Source organism: Sphaeramia orbicularis, chromosome 22 (genome assembly GCF_902148855.1).
Source record: "Sphaeramia orbicularis chromosome 22, fSphaOr1.1, whole genome shotgun sequence".
NCBI lineage: Eukaryota > Metazoa > Chordata > Actinopteri > Kurtiformes > Apogonidae > Sphaeramia > Sphaeramia orbicularis.
The window spans coordinates 33,510,239-33,529,373 of NC_043978.1; the positions used below are offsets into that span (position 1 = coordinate 33,510,239).

Below are 19,135 nucleotides of genomic sequence, written 5' to 3' on the forward strand. Positions count from 1 at the left end.
TTTGTCACAGCAATAACTTTAACAACAAACATACTAACATCTTGGTATTCATTTTAATTAAAGTCCAGTTTAACAAATATACAACATCTGAAAAGAGGACATGAAGAGCATTAAAATAGTGTTTACACAGATATATACAAATGCAGATCAGAGATTTGTTATGCAAAACCTTTCAGGCATCTATTTGCAGAACCATGCTCAGAACAATTTGAGTAAATATAGGAATGGAAGAAGCTGCACAATCTCTTACAATAACGCAACATAAAGAAAGACCACAAAGCAGAAACATAACAGTTATAGAATAAAAACACTTGAAGTCGTAGTTGTTTTTCTATTATAATCGGGGAATCCTCCATATAGTACAACTGTACTGTTTAAAAATGATAAAAACGCTCCCATTTGGATTTCTCAGGTGTATCTGTTAGATTATATTAAAACATCTTTCACTCATCACCAGGAATTTCCACTGTACACTTGACAGTGTCATTGTAAAAAATACCAGCACAGTTTGAGCCTCCAAACACCAACAGTGTAGAGTGGGTTTTCACACATCCACACTCTTGTTTGTTAGTTTCTGTTTGGATGCTCAAATTTATCATGCTGTGTCCGGCACGAGGCTTAGAGGTAAGAGATGAAGACACCACTGAAGTCCACGTACAGGTATCTGAGATTGAGGTCAAAATAGGATGGTTTATTTTACAAAAGCAGGAAGTTTGCTAAAAATCTCATTATGACAGTTCATACCAGTTCTGTCCTTATTCATCGTTTTGAAAGAGTTAAATCTTATTTAAAATCTATGCTCAGATGTGAATCATGAATGAAGAGACTGTTGCTTACCAATGTTAAAACTATGGACATCCTGCAGGGCTCCGATTGCGCTGCAGCCTCCACTGATTAAAATCCTGTTGTCTGAAACTGGGAGTGCTGCGTGAAATCTGTTCATACAGAAGGTTCATTGTGTTTAGATCACAGTGACAGCAGTTGGGTTTTTTTTCTTATGAATTAAGCAATACAAGCTGCCAAGTAACGCAACTTTTTTTTTTAATAAGAAAATATGTTTTGCTAAAAATATCCAATTCAAATGCAGTCTTGAATGTCTAGGACACAAAAATACCAAAACCAGATGGCCACAGTGACATTTCTCAAGGTGGATCAGTTCAGTTCTTACCCTCGAGGCAGTGGGGGCATGTTCCCACACTTCACAGCTGTGTACTCCATGAATCCTTCACCCAGAAAGAAAATAAACTGATATCAGCTGGCACAAATCACATAGTACAGCCACTGGACCTTTATCTTACCCAGATCCAGGACATGGAGATCATTAAGGTAGGCAGCAGTCTGGCGGCCTCCAAAAATAATCAGCCTCTGTGACAGAAGAGTCGCTGAGTGCCTGTTTCAAATGAATAGAAGAAGAGAAATCAGTGGAAAATAAGACAGTTTTTTGGTGAGAAACTTAAACTGAAAAGAAAACTAACCCAAACCGAGGCAGAGGTCTGTCACCCTCCACTATGGGTTGGTACCAGAGTTCAAATTCAGGGTTGAAGATGTACAGAGCATTGCTGCATGACTTATCTCCATTGGAATGGCTTGACTGAACTCCGCCAAAGACAAAAAGCTCTTTCTTATAAAAGCCAGCAGAGTGATATGCCAAAGCTGGAACATTCCCTCTGGCCTACAGGGTATAAATCAACAAATATAACTCATTTCCCAGATCCATGCTTGAGAAATTAAAAAATACAGCAAAACAACATGTTGGAAACAAACCCACAGTGACAAGCTTCCACTTCCAGGTCAGAGTATTAAGAATATGGAGTTCGCTGTAGCGCTGACCCTCCCTCAGGCCACCGTAAACAAAGACCGCCTTAGAGTCTGGGTCATAGGTGGCAGAGTGGCCTCGGGCACATGGTGGTACAGGTCCAGAAGCAGAGGAGTTCATTGGAAACCAGAAGTCACTGTCTGGAAGAGGTCAAAGAGGTAACCAAATGAGAAAAACCTCCCAGAAGTGGAAAATAAATCTGCTCCATCTGCTCATACTTTAGGTCTTTCATCACATTGTAAGCCTCAGTGCTCAAATCAGATTTCTCTGTTTGGCTGTTCATATTACTTTAGTCATACAGGCAATGTCAGAATCCAGTGTTAACTGAGCTGACCTGCATGTCCAAAAGAACAAAAACCCAACACATACAACACGTTCTTGTACTGACAGAAGCCAGAGGGTAAATGTTTCAATAATAAATTAATGTGCAGTGGAAGCCAAGAAATTAGAGACGATGATGACGAGAATAAGGATGAAGATAACAAAGGTGGGAGTAAGTCACATGTGCAAGTAACAAGCAAATCTTCAGTCTTAACCTTTAATTCTCAAGCAAGACTGAAGTTTCTATGATGAAAATCAACGAAGTCGAGAAGGTCAAACATAATCAAATCAAAACACTTCTGATGATCTATCCTACATGAAAAACTGAGCCATCAATTAAAAGCCTCCAAAATTAACAACAATAGAGAGAGATAGGTTACTTCATCATTCCTTCAGTGTCTCTTATTTCCCTTGGAGGCTGCTTTACAAAGACTGATAAACACTGCATTAGAAATCATTTAATGATGTGTCAAAAAATCAAATTAAACATCTCAATATCTTTCAGAGCAGGATGTGAGGTCATCTGCCACAAGTCAAAGAGGGTAAATATTACATCTAAGGCCCAATCCCGAAACGCTAAACCCTTACAGACTTTGCCGATGTGTGCTGGTCAGTGTGAGAGTTTGTAAGAGCTCTATAAGTTCTAAAAGAAAGGAGACTGTACTTTCCTACATATCACATGACGTTACCTTGATAATACAAAAACACCAAGTATGAAAACATAAGATTAACTTTATCCCATCAGGAAAATAGAAATGATGTTCGATGCAGCTCAAATAAGTTACAGTAATATTAAAATAAGCAATTCATTTATTGTTTACATATAGAAACAGATCCAGGGGTAAATGATTATGGGTTTGGGATTTCACTATCACATAAATTTAACAATAATATCATAACATCATAATAGTATCAATTATCAAAAATTAATGAATCATCTTAAATCCTTGTTAATGTAGTGTTTCTTGATGAATTTCAGTGAATCAGTGTATCACCCAATATATCTTTTTTAATGCTACAGGGCTTTCACTGGTAACACTGAGTTCATTGTCATAACACAATGAGGCTTACGCTGTCGGGGGCTGACAGCAAGGGGTATATCCCTGAAATCCTCCCAATCCTTTGCTATATAGAAATCTATCCACAATAATTGTTAGACAATCATTATGAACTCAGTTTGAGCTAAATTGACCTGATGGTGGCAGAATAATGGTCAGAGAACCAATTTTTCTCCACCAAATTCCACCTGGGGAATGAAAATGACACCATATGAACTCTGGATGGTAGCAAGAAAATGGACATTTGTAAGATGATCAGTATCTAACAAATTTGATCTCAATTGGCCTATTATTGCTTGAGACACTGCACAAGACAATGATTTTCAACTAAAGCGCCCCCATTTGGATGACTTATAATACTCAGAGAAGTTGAAATCAATGGGGTTCTTCCACTAGGGTCCCCTATTTTGGTGATCAAGGGATAAGAATTCCAACTAAAACCTAGTTATCGCATTCACACGGCGGATCTGGTGGTGGTCAGGGCAAAACCATTATATCTCCAAAACTTGATTTGAGGACATATTGAATTGTGGGTAATTCAATCCAGTAAAGTCTGTAGAGGGTGCTGACTCATAGAAAGCCTCAAAATGGCTGCGATTGAGCCACAGGATTACACTCAGTGAGGGTAGACACTGGGATGAGGCCTACATCAAATTCAGTCTTTTGTAAGCGTGAGTCAAGTAAATAAAGTGATAACTAGAAGCACTCGGAGAGCACAGACCTCCGCCAAGGTAGATCAGTGCCCCCCCCCCCCAATCACCACTAAAATCTAATTATTTGTTCGTTGTACCAGTATCAACATTTCCTGAAATTTTTATCCAAATCCGTTCATAACTTTTTGAGTTATCTTGCACACAGACAGACAAACCAACACCAGCAAAAACATAACCTCCTTGGCGTAGGTAAAAATTGTGACTTAAGTCTGACTTAAATTGAGAAATGCAAGTTGAGTCCCCCACCTCTAAAATTATGAAGTGCTAAATTGAGGTGATCTGTGCATGAAATTCTCACACTGAGGTCACATTACAGAAAAATTTGATCTGCGACAGAAAAATCTGAATTAAAACAGGTCTGAGTTTTTTTTTCCCCTCACAAAACAACAGATCTGAGTCACATGTGAGTGAGAAAGGGAAAAATATTTGCGTCAGATTTTACCTTAACATCACCTTATATTTATGAGGCCCTTTAACAGTCAGTTTCATCCAGGAAGCCAACATAGGACAAAAAACCAAGGAGTAAAACAAAACCAGGAAGGGCCTCTGATAAAAATAAATCCACCAACTCCACTGACCTAACTCAAGCTTCCACAGCGAGTCCTTGCAGTAGTTTTGGTCGGTTGTTTCCCCTCCGATGAGAATGGCTGTGTCAGGGTCAATCAGACACATTGTGTGGCTCCAGCGCTTCGATGGACACGCTGAAACTAACCATGATCTTTGTCAAAACATTATCTGCATGCAAATGTCAACGCAAATGGTTAATAAGTAAACATTGTTCCATGCTGACCGTCTCTGTTCTCATTCTTTATCTGCACAGTCATTTCTTCCTGGCTGTTCATCCTTGACAGCTTCATTTTCTTTGGTGTGGAGGCCTGGGTTATTTCCTCCGAGGGACTGTCCATATCCTCGGAGCTCCATGTCATTAGACCTCTTTTACTGATAACTGTTCGTCTGGGTGCTTTATCCTTATTAGTCACACAGAGAAAAGAGATAGAGCTATTAACTTTTCATGAGGACACTGAAATACATTGAAGGATAACTCTTACCGTTGGCCAAACAGGGGGTTTAGTCGCCACTTTAGAATCACTAGTGTCAATTTTATTAACTTGAATCTCAGCATCGTAAACACTGTCAACCAAGTGAGAGCAGTTGGTGGTGATCTGCAAGGCAGGATTTGTGAAAACTGGAAAACTTATGAGAGCATTACAGTTTTCATCTCATAATCAGCTTGAACCCTTTTTGACTCACAGTTTCATTAACAGTACTTTGGTGTAATGTGCAGGAAAGATCCGTTGCATAGCGCTGATCTGGGAACAGGCATTTCCTTTGGGCCAGTGGAGTGCTGCAGAGGATACTGTTCTTATCCTGTGGTCACATGCCATAGCAGAACTCATATGCACTTTTGTCAGGGCTACTAGTTTTATACAAGAAGCGGCCATTCTAAACATTTAATACCTCTCCACTGACTGTGAGCACTATTTTTCCATAAGCTCCTTTCCTGCCTCTCTCTGCTGCCACTGTGAGAATGTCAGCACTCCAGTCACCCTCCCACGTCAGGCACCTAAGAAGAAACCAAGGAATTACTTTATATAACATCTTAAATTAAAACTGAAGCTGAAACTGTGAATTATTTTTAACTTGTATTACACTGAAAACAATACAACATTATATTAGATGGATTACAACGGTCTAGGTTTTGTTTTTAACACTGGAGGAGACACAGTCAGGGTGTAGTGTGGGGTTCTCCCAAAAAACTTTGACCATAAAATACATATTTTCTTGCATTCTGGTGAATTTTATTGAACAATTCATGCCATTAGTTGCTGCAGTGGTAAAGGGGTGGAACTGTTAAAATAACAGCAGCAGGAATGGAAGGTCATGTAAGAGTAATGTGAATATTTTTGTCCATATAGTGTTGTGTTTAGACTGTTTAATGAAAGAATGAGATACCAAAAATAAATTTCTTTTAAAAATGTATTTATAGTTTCTTATGTGAGGTTATAGCAATGGGTGTAGATTTTGGTTTAATATTAGGGGTCATGTTTAGTGGCCATTGTAGGGTTACTCTCTCAGGAAATTGTGTGCATCAGATATTTAATTTCAATATTGCGGTGAATCCTGTGCATCTCTATCTTTTCTGTAACAGCTTATGGTGGAAACAGTTTATTTACACTACCAGTCAAAAGATGGCCAACAAGTGTTCAGCATCACTGGGAACTCCTTCAAGACTGTTGGAAAACATTTCAGGTGACTACCTCATGAAGCTCATCAAGGGAATGCCAAGAATGTGCAAAGCAGTGATCAAAGTTAAGGTGGCTATTTTGAAGAATCTAAAATATAAAACATGTTTTGAGTTGTCACCTTTTTTTTTTTTTTTAACTATACAAGTCCATATGTGTTCATTCATAGTTTTGATGCCTTCAGTGAAAATCTATAAGGTAAATAGTCATGAAAATAAAGAAAAACCAGTGTGTCCAAACTTTTGACTGGTATGGTTTCTAAACTTTTTCATTTTGAGGCCAAACATAAATTTGGCATGGAAAAATGCATTGTATGACTTAAAAAGAAAACAGCAAACAATGAATTTCAATAGGAAATGTATTCCTTTATAAAAACCACTCATCCACCCCAAATCTACACCCTTGGTTTTAGAAGACAGACCTTGCTTGAGAGGTCAAGGTCCCAATCTTCTGGGCCTGTACATCCTCACTGACCAGGACCTCTACTGAGATGGTTGTCTCAGTCCCTTCCCATTGTCCAAGTCCAAAGATGACCAGCTGTTTGGGCAGAGGTAGTGGCACATGGACCTGGAAGTACTTCCGGTTGGATTTGCTGTGGAATAGGACACCAGGACAACGTCTTTAACTCGGTGTATTCATTTGTTTGTTTGTTTGTTTGTTTGTTTGTTTATGCATTTGGCAGACGCTTTTTTCCAAAGCGACTTACAGTGGAAAACCAATTAAATCACTCAAACAATCAAATTTATTTATATAGCGCCAGATCACAAAAAAGTTATCTCATGACACTTTATATATAGAGTTGGTCAAAACCAGACTCTAAGCCAAGCCATTTGTCTGTAATTCAGGCCAAATGTAGGTTTATATCGAGTCTTACCTGATGAACTGACGGGGTGCGTCACGCAGAGACCAGAGGACATAAAAATGGAACTTTCCCATTGTGTCTGAGGGTCGTCAACACGGCACCCGCAGGTAGACACAGATGAACACCGACTGCGCGTGAAACCCTGCACTGCGCAAGTCACTTCTGGCTGAGATGAGCGCGAGGCCGCAAAGAAGACGCACACCTGACGTTGGAGTGTAATCAGGTCCATAATTAACAGGAAAAACACTACGAGATCAGCACTGTTCGACATGGGAAGTACTCGGCATTTAATTGTTTATTCCGTAACCTGTTTGTGAATAAGTTATTAATTATATTAACCCTTAAAGGTCCAAACGTCGACAAAAAGCATCTACTGTTTTAAATGTGTGATAACTGCTGATCCACTAATCCAATCAAAACATGTAAATGATTGGTGTAAAATACAGTTTGTCATCTTTTCATGATCATCAGATATGAGTCTGAGCCATTTGGATGTTCAGAGGCTCCATAGTGAACATGGAAACACTGTCATCTTCTACAACATTAATTCACTAGGAAAACATGGAGTTGGATCAGTGACAGTGGGTGGATACGCTTGTTTTTATGTTCAGTTAATGGTTTATCTGCTGAAAAAGTCACATTTTCCTCAGTTTTCTCTGTTTCAGATATAATAACCCTCAACTTTAATCTGAGCTTTTATGAACATCTACATGTTCAGTGAATTTAATATAGGAAAATACATGATTTACACTGAAAAAAACAAACAACGAGATAATATTACAATAAATGGTGATAAATCACTTAAGAAAGGTTAAATAGAGATAACAATTCACTTGGGAACTGACACAAAAGTAGCACTGGGTCTTCATGGGTTAATTCTAAAATAAATAAAAGTGGTTTAATTTAATTGTATCGTTTGTGTGTATGTGTGTTTTTACAGCTTAACCCAACTGTGAATATTTGAAAAGGAGGATTTACTGGTAAAAGCTGAAATTAATTTTAAATGAATGTTTAATCACTGTCTTCACTCTTCTTATTTAGAAAATAACTATTTGGACCAAAGCCTTCAGTTGTTCTTGGCAGATTTGCAGAAAAATGTCAGTCTCACGGGTTATTTCTGGATGTTTATGCAAGGTCAGTCCATGCAAAATCATCCCTGTAACTTTTGGGTTCTTAAAACTGTACTCCAAAAAAAAACAAATAAATAAAAGTGTACTGTGAATACAAGCTTCTGATATCATTGAGAAGGTATGGCCTAAATGTATCTAAAAAGTATTTTATTCTTCTGCTCCTCTGTGCTGTAAAGGACATTGCAAAGACTTCTAACCATTTCTTTACCACCCCATGTAAAATGAGTGGTAAGTTGTGTAAGGGTCACCACTGAATTACATACAATCAATGCTCCTGACTGACCATCTCCAACTGGCTTCATATTTTCACAAATTATCTTTATTAGTTCTAGACACCATACAATAGTTCAGCCTTATATAGTCAAGAAAAAGCTTGTTCAGGGGAGGGTCTAAGGATGGGGGATGCCCAGGACATTAATCCATTCCCTTTTTCTACTTTTTTTTAGCTGTTGCTTGTTTTCATACCCAACTAAAAAAAGATAGTATTTATTTTTTTTATTATGTTTTTATATTATATACCTGTTGTGAAGCACATTGAGTCTGCCTTGTGCATGAAATGTGCTCTGTAAATAAAGTTGAATTGAACTGAATATTTACACGAAATCTTGTAAAAAAAAAAAAAAAAAAAAAGAAAAAGAAAAAATCCAATGCTACATATTTGACCAATCATATTGATGTTTTAATAAATATAGTTTAGTTAAAGATACCAGCTTCACTTTTTAAACATCAGATGCAAGTTGATACTATGGATGTACTGGAGCCACAATAATCCTCAGGATATGTACAAGTGGGCACTAAATAATTAATTGCACTAACTCAATTGATGCCCTCATATATATGGGTTGTATATATAGGTTGGTTAAAGATAACGGCTTCATATGTTGTGCATTTATCATCGAGAACATGCTCTATCCAGTGATACAGCTGTTTTTACTTTCAACCTGGTCATATAGGTGCAATATGCATTTGAAGTATAGGTGTGAAAGGATTTTTTTCCTTCACCTTTTATTACATTAGCACTCAGATGTGAGGGCTTATGTGAATTAACTTCAGTCAGAATTAAGTCACAATTTTTAGGACTTAACAAATTGATGAAAGTCTCACCTTGATTTAGTATTCACCTGACTTAACTATGACTGCTGGTAAATGACTTGACAAGGGATCCTGCTCATGAACATATCCAGAAATATGACTGGCTGATTTCTATTGCAATATTTGTTCATTATTGTAAAGTAGCCTCCAATAATAATAAGAGATACAGAAGTAATGATGCATATTATTAGAGCATCTCTCACCATTACTGTTCATTTGGAATACTTGTAACTGATGGTTCAACTGATCAGCTGATTATCATACGTTCCTATGGATTGAACTAAACAATGATTCCACTCGTTTTGCTTGATTTTCAACACAGTAATTTAAGACTTTCTTGAAACTTAGAGAATAAATTTTGAGACTGTCTTGTAGCTTGTCATAGTACATGACAAATAATATCCAAATTTTTAAAAATCTGATATGCCTCAAGGTGGAGATCATTAAGAATTGCTCTGAAACACAAATAACTAATTATTACCCCGCCCCCCCAAAGAGGAGGCAAGTGGTATTGTTTTTGGTTTGGTTTGTTTGTTTGTTAACACTCTAGCAGCAAAACTTTTGGTTGAATTCATACCAAATTGGAATTATAGATTGACAGTGACCCAGAATAGATCTGATTACATTTTGAGAAAAGTAGGTCAAAGTTAAAATTTTTTATGAATCTTTAAAAAAAATTTTTTCCCCCATTTACTTATAATGGGCAAAATTTCAAATATCTGTAGCAGCAAAACTATATGTTGAATTCATACCAAATTGGGTTTATAGATTGCCAGTGACCCACAATAGATGTGGTTACAATTTGGGAACAGTAGGTCAAAGTTCAAATTTTTTTAATTTTTAAAACATTTTTCTCCCATTTACTTAAAATGGCCACAATTTCAAATGTCTATAAAAACTATTTTGTTTCAGTTTACTTCAAACTTGGCACATATATACAGGATACTGATATGCCGACATCACCACATGCATAGACATGACATCAGCTGGATCGATGCCAAAATAAGATACAATATGTGCAAGGGGCAAGGTTTGTTGTGCCTGGCACTACTTGTTTTACCCAGTTTTCAGTCATCTGTAATTTGGTAAGTATGCAACTGTGGATTTTTAACAGAAATGAGAGATATCCCATCCCTTAGAGCAAATTCTGAGAAATTAACCATCTATCATGAATAGTACAAAAATAATCACGTATTGAAGTTAGGATCTTTTTCTGTACCAGTTTTTACATTCAGATCCCTCTTTCAAAGCCCCAATATCTGAAAAAAATGATGTCCATTTGAGACTGAAATTTTACATGGGACTTACTAAGAATAATAATTCTTTTCTGAAAATATCAAGCAAATCAGAATTGGATAGTTGGTCACACTTTCTGAAATCAAGTGATGGAACCCTGTTGTATTCCTCATATTTTGACATATACAAATGTAGGACAAGGCTGTAAACACTTCTTGTTTTCATGCAGGACATTAAGTATAAATAACAGACTAAAGTTACCAAGTATGATTATTATTTCAAACAATTTCTAATAACTGACTACTTTGACTGAATGAATTTGGCTGGACATCATATTACAATACTTGAGTTTCAATAGCCTGCATCCCTAAGCTGTCAGAGTCAAATATGAGTGACACCAGAATAACACTTCGTTTAAATGGCCTTTGGGGAGGGCTGAAAATAAAACCTGGTTTCATCACCAACTCTGTAACAATTACATCAACTCCCTGATGCCACAGTTTAATGGAAACACAGGGGACTTTCCTCAAGCACTTTCTAATCTTGGATGTGCACAGAGATAGCGGTGTCTCAAGTGGAATGAAAAGACTTTCTTGAAAAGCCACATGTACCAATACTCATAATGAGTTGTTTAAGTTCTTAGGTTGATTATTGTGTTTAATTCTTTAAATGAATCACACAGAAATAGACAATCCTCTCTTTATTGTGGGATATAAATTTCAGGAACAAACATAACCATAAGTTACATTAAAGGTACAGTACAGCAAACATGAGAAGCTTATGTTGTACACAGTATTAGCAGCCAATTCTGTGACATCTTTGGAAACATGCGCACAAGAGACAGGTCGAAGAACTGATTTTTCAGAAACAGGATGACAAAAGACTATTCAACACAATCAGATTCAAAGAATGTCAAAGACACAGAGAGCAGTCAAAAACAAACACGCTGACATTCAAGATCTGAGCACAAAATACATTTAGATGGAATATTACAGCTCCCTACCTCCAACAAGCAAATTAAATGGGACGAGGCAAATGTAAATATTGAATCTTATTACATAATAAAAGCTTTGTATGATAAGGGATGGCTTTAAATTGTGTCATAAAAAGCACACTCTGAGTAACTTACCACTTGCTTCAGTACATTCAACATTCTTTTCTACCGATAACAGAATCAGTATTGGACAGTTATATTCTCTGAAAACACATATTTAGATTTAACACAGATTAAAAATAAATTATACTGGAAAAATTATGGTAAATACAGGTAGCAACAATGCAGCATAAGAGTATATAGATAGAAGATGCACACACACACACATAACATAAACCTTTCATTTCTTTAGAGCACTGCTGATTAATCACCTGGCCTGGCGAAAAATATTCTGTGCAGGTGTTCCCTGATCACTGCTACTATTGAAATGTTACAGCAAAAGACAATATATATATATATTTTATGATGGGCACTTGACCAATTAGCACAGTGCATACATGGAAACATGGCACATATGCAAGGCTTCTTCAGTTATCTATCGGCAAGACACTGGAGTAAGTGTTGCATTCGAAACTATCTGAGAATATACGTAAATCCAACATGTGGCAACACAAGCTGAAAGTGATAAAAATAGATATGACTATTTTAAACTTTTATATTAGAACTTTATATTCTCCATGTATAGATTCAAAAATAGTTCATCGTTCTTGACAGCAAATTCTGCATTAATTTATACATTCAAAAACAATAAATTGGCATCTCAGGCACTGTAATAAACTCTGTAGTAAAGTGTTTTATTCCGCCATAGTGAGTAGGAGTTGTCAAACTTAAAGAGGTACGTGCCTTCACCTGGAAACTCGTGGCTCCCTCCTTGGACAGACAAGTGGCTGTCTTGGCGGTAGACGGGTAAGATTTCAGCCAGGCTTGAGTTGGTTTGAGTTTTGGAGCCCTTCTCAACATCTCCATTAGTGACAGGTCCTGTAACAGAAATCACACACACCACACAGTACAAACACTGCCCCTGATCACAGCTAAAAACATGTGAAATCACGATCATTGTGTGATTTATGGTACCAAGTCAATAGTCTGAATGAGGGTCACATCTACCAGAGCAAATGACTCTCAGATTCATCTGGTTATGAAGCTACTTTAACAAGTCATCTGGTTATCAGGCTTAGGTGTTAAGTATAATGGGAATTAAACTTCAACTACTTCACATTCTAAATGCAAACTATGACTAACCTTCCAGCTCCTCCTCTTCATCCTCATCATCACTTGATTCACTGATGTGCACAGTGATAGCCCGGGTCGTGACAGGAGTCCAGTCAAAATATATCCCAAAGCCAATGTCATAGCCATCTGTAGCAAACTCCCAGCAGACTTTTTTTGCCTCAGGGACAGTGGGAACATGAACTGTCATGATGTCGCCTCGGTACACGGTCACCACACTGTCTTTGTCTGTTTGAAGCTTTGTCTTTAGCTCCTTCACTGCAGCAGATGTCCAGGTTGTTGGGGGATTCAGGGGTGGCATCTGGGCTGTCATTAGAAGAAACAAAAGGCAGTGCGTCCATAAAGAGCACAGCAGCAACTCGCATGTCTTGTCTTACCAATATATTTATTTATTTTCCATTATAGATCATTCATTACATATACTGTGGGGTATTTGGCAAAACACCTTATAAATAAACTCTCTAAATCCAAATGACACAAAACAAAGCACCAGTCATGATAGCACACTCAGCAGGTCCTCACCTTTCATCTCACTGGAGAGCTGACAGCTCCCTGTGCTGTTGTTCTCCTCAGCTGCTTCCCCAAGGGCTGGCTCAGCAGGAGCCTCTTCATTACCCTAAAATGCACACACGAGTACAATATTATCCTTCTGAAATCATATTAGATTGCACCTCTCTGTGTATTACTACTTGCTGAGTGGGCTATTTGACAGAGTATTAAAATATTAACAACCTCTGAATGCTGCTGTGAGTCCTCCTTGGCTTCATCCATGGTAATCTGATTTTTAGATGGGCTAAAACTCTGTGAAAGGTCTGTATTCGGGAGCCTGGAGTGAATACAGTGAAGCAGGGATACAGGTGTTCAACATTTCAGTGTGAATACATTAGGATGCAGACAAGTGAAATTAGCATGACATCTGAGCAGCTGTAGACTGTGTGCAGCAACAGGTTACCTGTCCAGTGGTCTGTTCTCGCACTGTTTGGATGTTATTCCGGAAAAAGAAGAGAAGGACAAAGATGACAGCCGTGACTGGAGCTCTGATGTGGCTTCTAATCTGTCCATGGCTGTAAAACCAACAAGACAAACACCTCAGCTCAGTCTGTGGCTGAAAAGATGAAACCAAACCCCGCCCCTTCAACCGCTGGGAGGGAGACGGAGGACGGAGCTCACACCGCGTTAACGCACTCTGGATACACTAAACACAACACCGTGTAACACTAAAACAACACGCAACACAACTAAAACACTTGGAACTAAGAGTTAAAGTCGTACATGCGAAATACGTGTCCGTATATGGGCGGCTCCGGCTACATTACCCGCCTCCATCTCCGCAAACAGACACTAGCTAGCATCAGGCTAACGCGTTAGCATACGTTAGCTCCTGTTTGATCATAAAAAGTGCAGCCGAAACTCTGTTATCTTACCACGATCTAACGGTGATAATCTGACAACTTGAAACGATTTCACTTACGACTAATTCAGGGCATCAGGAAATAGGCTTCACCCCCGTCATGTGACAGATGTCTCATGGATCAGCAGCTGCTTCACAGGAAAAGGAGAAACACTTTAAATAAAGCTTGATCGAAAGTAAAAAACCAAGGAAAACACGTTTTTTTTTTTTTTTTTTAATATATACTTCCGTGTTTCCATCGAGTGTTGAGATCCTGTGCGGTACAAGACTGCCTCTACCTCAGCTGGAGTTCTCCAGGAGGTGTTACGACGTGAACAGAGTCTTTACGGAAATGTCATGATCAGACACAGGATGATGAATGCATATGTGACTATTTTTATTTATTCACCTTACAGTGATTACATATTTCTCATTGAATTAGAGGCACAGGAAATGTGTTATATGGTGTACAAATAAAACCGCCTTTCCAATACTAATACTAATACTAATACTAATACTACTACCACCACTACTACTACTATTACTACTAATTATTATAATAATGATAATAATAATAATTTAGATGTAGGGGTTAAAATGTGTATATAATTACATTTATCAGTGCAGAGTGACAATAATATTGTAAGCTTCCTAAAATAATTGTCTAAATTATTATTATTGTTATTTTTTGGGGGGGGTCAAAAATGACTTTTTGTGTTTCCTGAAAAATCTGAAAAAATGACCACAACAACTATTTTAGGAAGGCGAAGATATGGAAATTTTTTAAGTGTACTGGATGTCCTCATAACATAACATAACATAACATAGATAGATAGATAGATAGATAGATAGATAGATAGATAGATAGATAGATAGATAGATAGATAGATAGATAGATAGATAGATAGATAGATAGATAGATAGATAGATAGATAGATAGATAGATACTTTATTAATTCCGAGGGAAATTCAAGTATTCAGCAGCTTTGCGTGCAGCACAAGAAGACAAAACAGACAAAACCAAACAAAACAGGCAGGCAGGTTAGTAACCAGATTAACATAAAGGTTAGTATATATTCTAAAAACCTTGCTAGAAAACTTCCTCTAAAAGAATTGCTAAAACAATTACTCTAACATAACATATAATGTTTTACTGATATTATTAGCTGAGGTAAAGAAATAAAATATTTAGTCCTGTTGTGTTTGTGCCTCCAGGAGTGTTTTGTACGCTGCAGAGATGCACTGCTGTGTTGATTTACTGCTGGATAAAAAACGAAGCAGCGGGGTCTCCTTGGTCTGTGCATCACAGAGAGAAATCCATGGAAAAGGCCTTGCAGGAAATAAAGACAAAACATACCCTTTAATCACATTTGTTTTTACATTTTGTGTATTACATATTTTGTACATATTTTTTCTGTTTTATGTTTTGTACTAACATATTGAAATTCTACTTCTTATGTAAATATGTATATAGCCTGTAAAGTTTTATTATCATTATTTATTTACTTTTTATCATTTTTGTATTGTTTGTTATTTGCCCTATCTCTATGCATGCACCTTGTCTTGCACTATATCCTGTCGCTGCCTTAATCAGTGAATTTCACCACTGTGGGATCAATAAAGTTTCATCTTATACCTGACATTCATTAGATAAAAACATAAGCAGCCATTTATCTTTACAGTATTGTACTCACTCATCTGTGAGAAGACGGGATGCATAGGATGAGCTGATGAAACTCTTTGCATTTAAATCCACAGTTTGAGACCATTTCTCTTTAAAAAGACAGTTCAGCAGGGAGATAGTATCACCTGATCCCAGACCAGCAGAGGTGCAGATATTCAACAGGCTGTACAACACTGCACACACCAAGTTAAGTCCAGAAGAAATGCTGCCTGCAATAAAACAGGCAATCACAAGTCATCTTAAATTGTAAACACAGCATTAATTCTAAAGAAAAATGTTAAGATTCAAGAAATGTAATGTCATATACACAGAAGAAACATCATTGGTTACTCCAAGTAATAACAGGTTCCCTTCACACAACAGAAAAACAACTAAACTACACTACAAGGGAATAAACTTAACTCACTTAGTAAACTTAAGTCATATTTTTTTTCTCATAGGAAAAAATTTAATTAATTGAGTACTATGTAAAAAACATATAGTGCAGTCAACGATATAAAAATAAAATATATTGTGCAAAAATACAAAACTATAAAATATAAAAATAATCAAGGGTGATATAGAACTGCACCCTGTTTTATTGTGTTTTTTGACTGTTGCTGTGTGTGCTGTAAAATATCAACAATAATATAATATAAGGTACCATCTGATGTAAGAGGACAAGATGCCCTTATCAGAGAGGGATTGTTCAAAGCCGTGGTCACATGCATGCAGGACAGCCACACATCTGTAGAATCCCAAGCTGCAAAGTCACTCTGTGGTCTGACAATGAAGCTGTGTCCAAGAAGCTGAGCTAGTCTGAAAAAAAAACATTATCAAAAGAGAGGGTTTCACTGGCTGCAAACTCAAAGTATCAGTGTGTTTTAGGTGTGGTCGTACCTAGAGACGGGCACAGCAGAGGTGAAGCTGTACACCAGGCTGTGCTTCGACAGGTGAGAGCGCAGATCAGCACAAACTTTAGGCAGATGAGAAGGCAGACAGCAGAGGAACACAACATCTGCCCACGCCGCCACTCTGCCATTGTCAAAAAAACACTCAACTCCTGCTGGTACAGCTGAAATGAAAAGCAAATAGAACAGCAGCATTGTGAGTACTTAATAAGTAAATATTACCTCCCAGTAGTAGGGCATATATCATCTGCTGTGGGCTTTGAGCTACATTTTTGTTAAATCAACTAACATTTAATCATTAACATATAAGTATCTGTTGATCATTACTGGTGACTTGAAACTTTACTGTTGAAGAACACAGCAAATAGAGCTTGTACTCCATTTAAATAATGTTTAGACTACAACCAAAAAGCAAAAATTGTATTGCTTCCGGCTTATTTGTAACATTGTGGTTTTGTTTTACAATAAGTGTGTGATATAGTACTTTTAAAGCTTTGGCTTGAATGTTTACAATTGGTACTACATAACTGAAACATAACCCATAAAGACCCAATGCTACTTTTATGGCATTTCCCAAATGAATTTTTCTCTCTATTTACCTTTCTTAAGGGATTTATCTCCATTTTTTATAATATTATCCTCTGTATTTTGCATTTCTATCAGTGAAAATCATGTATTTTTCTATATTTAATTCACTGATCATGTAAATGTTCATGAAAACTCAGATTTAAGTTGAGGGTTATTGTATCAGAAACAGAAAACTGAGGGAAAAATGACTTTTACAGTAAAATATCTCATTAATTGAACATAAACCAAGTGTCTCCATTTGCTGTCATTTATTAAACTTCATGGGTTTTACTTGTGAATCAATGCTGTAGAAGATGGCGGTGTGTGCATGGTAACTGGAGCCTCTGAACGTCCAAATGGGTCATATCTGATGACCATAAAAGATGACAAACTGCATTTTACACCAGTTATTTACATGTATTGATAGGATTAGTGGATCAACAGCTATTAAACAGTTTAGATCAGTAGATGGTTTTTGTTCGATGGTGGATGTTTGGGTCTTTATGGGTTAAATTTTTTACATAAAAAGATTCAGTCGTAGTTAACGTATCGTCTTTAGATTTCGGTGCTTTTCAGTGATTTTGATATCAATGAGAGTTTTTTTTTTTTTTTTGGCAAGGTTTCATGCCTTCCTTCACAGGTTTGATCAATAGTTTATTCAAGTGTGAACCAGGCATTTATGCCTCATAAGGGTTTCTGCACAGAAGGGTTTTAACATTAGCAAAAATCCTGCTGATACACAAATAAACAACTTCATGTATTAAAGAAGATACCATCCAAACACGAGAGGAACAAAGAGAATGGAAGAGTAGTTAAATCTATAGGTTTGTGAATGTCTGAAAGCCTTTTATATTTGACTACAATATGTCTGAATTTTGTTTCCTTTCACATTCCCACCATAAACCGTTACAGAAAGGGAATAAATTGGTGCATAAAAATGGAGGAAACCCCAGACCCAGAGTTAATCACCAAAAACTTTATATCCAGGATGCAATTATCTACAGAAGAGGATTAGGGCCACTGGGAAAAAACAAAACAAAACTAGAAGCACTCGGAGAGCGCAGACCTCCGCCAAGGCTGATCAGTGCCCCCCCCCCCCCCCCCCCCCCCCCACGCCAAGGAGGTTATGTTTTTGCCAGGGTTTGTCTGTCTGTTAGTGTGCAACATAACTCAAAAAGTTATGGACAGATTTTGATGAAATTTTCTGGTCTGCGCCCCCCCCCCGTGGGCCCCCCCACCCCCGATCACCACCAAAATTTAATCACTTCTTCCTCATCCCATTTCCAACAAACCCTGAAAATTTCATTAAAATCTGTCCATAACTTTTTGAGTTATGTTGCACACTAACGGACAGACAAACAAACAAACAAACAGACAAACAAACCCTGGCAAAAACATAACCTCCTTGGCGGAGGTAATTAAGGTCCAATATATTTTTTTATTATTATTGTGAGAAAAAAAGTCAGAATTCTGAAGAAAAAAGTCAGAATTCTAAGTTTAATCTCAGAATTCCAACTTTGTTCTCCGAATAATAATAAAGGAAATGTATTGGACCTTAATTTTTTTTTTTTTTTAATCCTCTAATTATCAGTAAAAGCCTTATTATTGAGCGTACCTGCATATTCTGGTCGTCTTGTGGAGATCTTAATTTGTGATGGTTTAATACTAGTCTTCTTCAGGATGGAGAGCAGCACTTGTTTCCCCATGTGACCCATCCCGACTATTCCCACGCAGAGGTCACCGTCTTTTTCAGAAGCCACGGATTGTCTGTGATTTTTGATGGAGGTCCTAAATGTAAACAGAGGTGTGACCTGAGAGAATATGACCATGACAATGGAAAGTTCATCCTGACACGTTAAATAGTAAATTACCTTAAAGAATGTACAAGTTCACACAAGAAAACTGCGTG

At 37.3% G+C, this 19,135-nt stretch overlaps 3 protein-coding genes across 7 annotated transcripts; all 3 read right to left on the reverse strand.

Moving 5' to 3' along the window:
• Position 1: 1 nt before the first annotated feature.
• LOC115413235 (acyl-CoA-binding domain-containing protein 5) lies at positions 2-7,087 on the reverse strand. The gene is made up of 12 exons (XM_030125968.1): positions 7,026-7,087; positions 6,573-6,743; positions 5,367-5,472; positions 4,958-5,071; positions 4,699-4,876; positions 4,487-4,615; positions 1,769-1,956; positions 1,476-1,672; positions 1,299-1,390; positions 1,169-1,223; positions 838-935; positions 2-664 (listed from the first exon to the last, which is right to left on the reverse strand). Exons 1-12 carry the CDS (start codon positions 7,085-7,087, stop codon positions 444-446), a joined length of 1,611 nt encoding a protein of 536 aa, XP_029981828.1. The 3' UTR covers positions 2-443.
• Positions 7,088-11,156: 4,069 nt separating this feature from the next.
• tmed8 (transmembrane p24 trafficking protein 8) lies at positions 11,157-14,405 on the reverse strand. 5 transcript variants are annotated; one of them, XM_030126557.1, is made up of 7 exons: positions 14,332-14,405; positions 14,167-14,237; positions 13,648-13,759; positions 13,428-13,521; positions 13,218-13,311; positions 12,708-13,004; positions 11,157-12,443 (listed from the first exon to the last, which is right to left on the reverse strand). In XM_030126557.1, the coding sequence occupies exons 3-7, from the start codon at positions 13,755-13,757 to the stop codon at positions 12,226-12,228; spliced, it is 813 nt and encodes a 270-aa protein (XP_029982417.1). In that variant the 5' UTR covers positions 13,758-13,759; positions 14,167-14,237; positions 14,332-14,405; the 3' UTR covers positions 11,157-12,225. The 5 variants fall into 5 exon arrangements, with proteins under 5 accessions (XP_029982417.1, XP_029982419.1, XP_029982420.1 ...); XM_030126559.1 differs by having other exon boundaries at positions 14,167-14,234; positions 14,332-14,400; XM_030126560.1 differs by having other exon boundaries at positions 14,120-14,402.
• A 733-nt stretch (positions 14,406-15,138) lies between these two features.
• Positions 15,139-18,997, reverse strand: noxred1 (NADP-dependent oxidoreductase domain containing 1). The gene is made up of 5 exons (XM_030126563.1): positions 18,842-18,997; positions 16,649-16,823; positions 16,413-16,567; positions 15,780-15,978; positions 15,139-15,415 (listed from the first exon to the last, which is right to left on the reverse strand). Exons 1-5 carry the CDS (start codon positions 18,939-18,941, stop codon positions 15,274-15,276), a joined length of 771 nt encoding a protein of 256 aa, XP_029982423.1. The 5' UTR covers positions 18,942-18,997; the 3' UTR covers positions 15,139-15,273.
• Between the last annotated feature and the right edge of the window lie 138 nt (positions 18,998-19,135).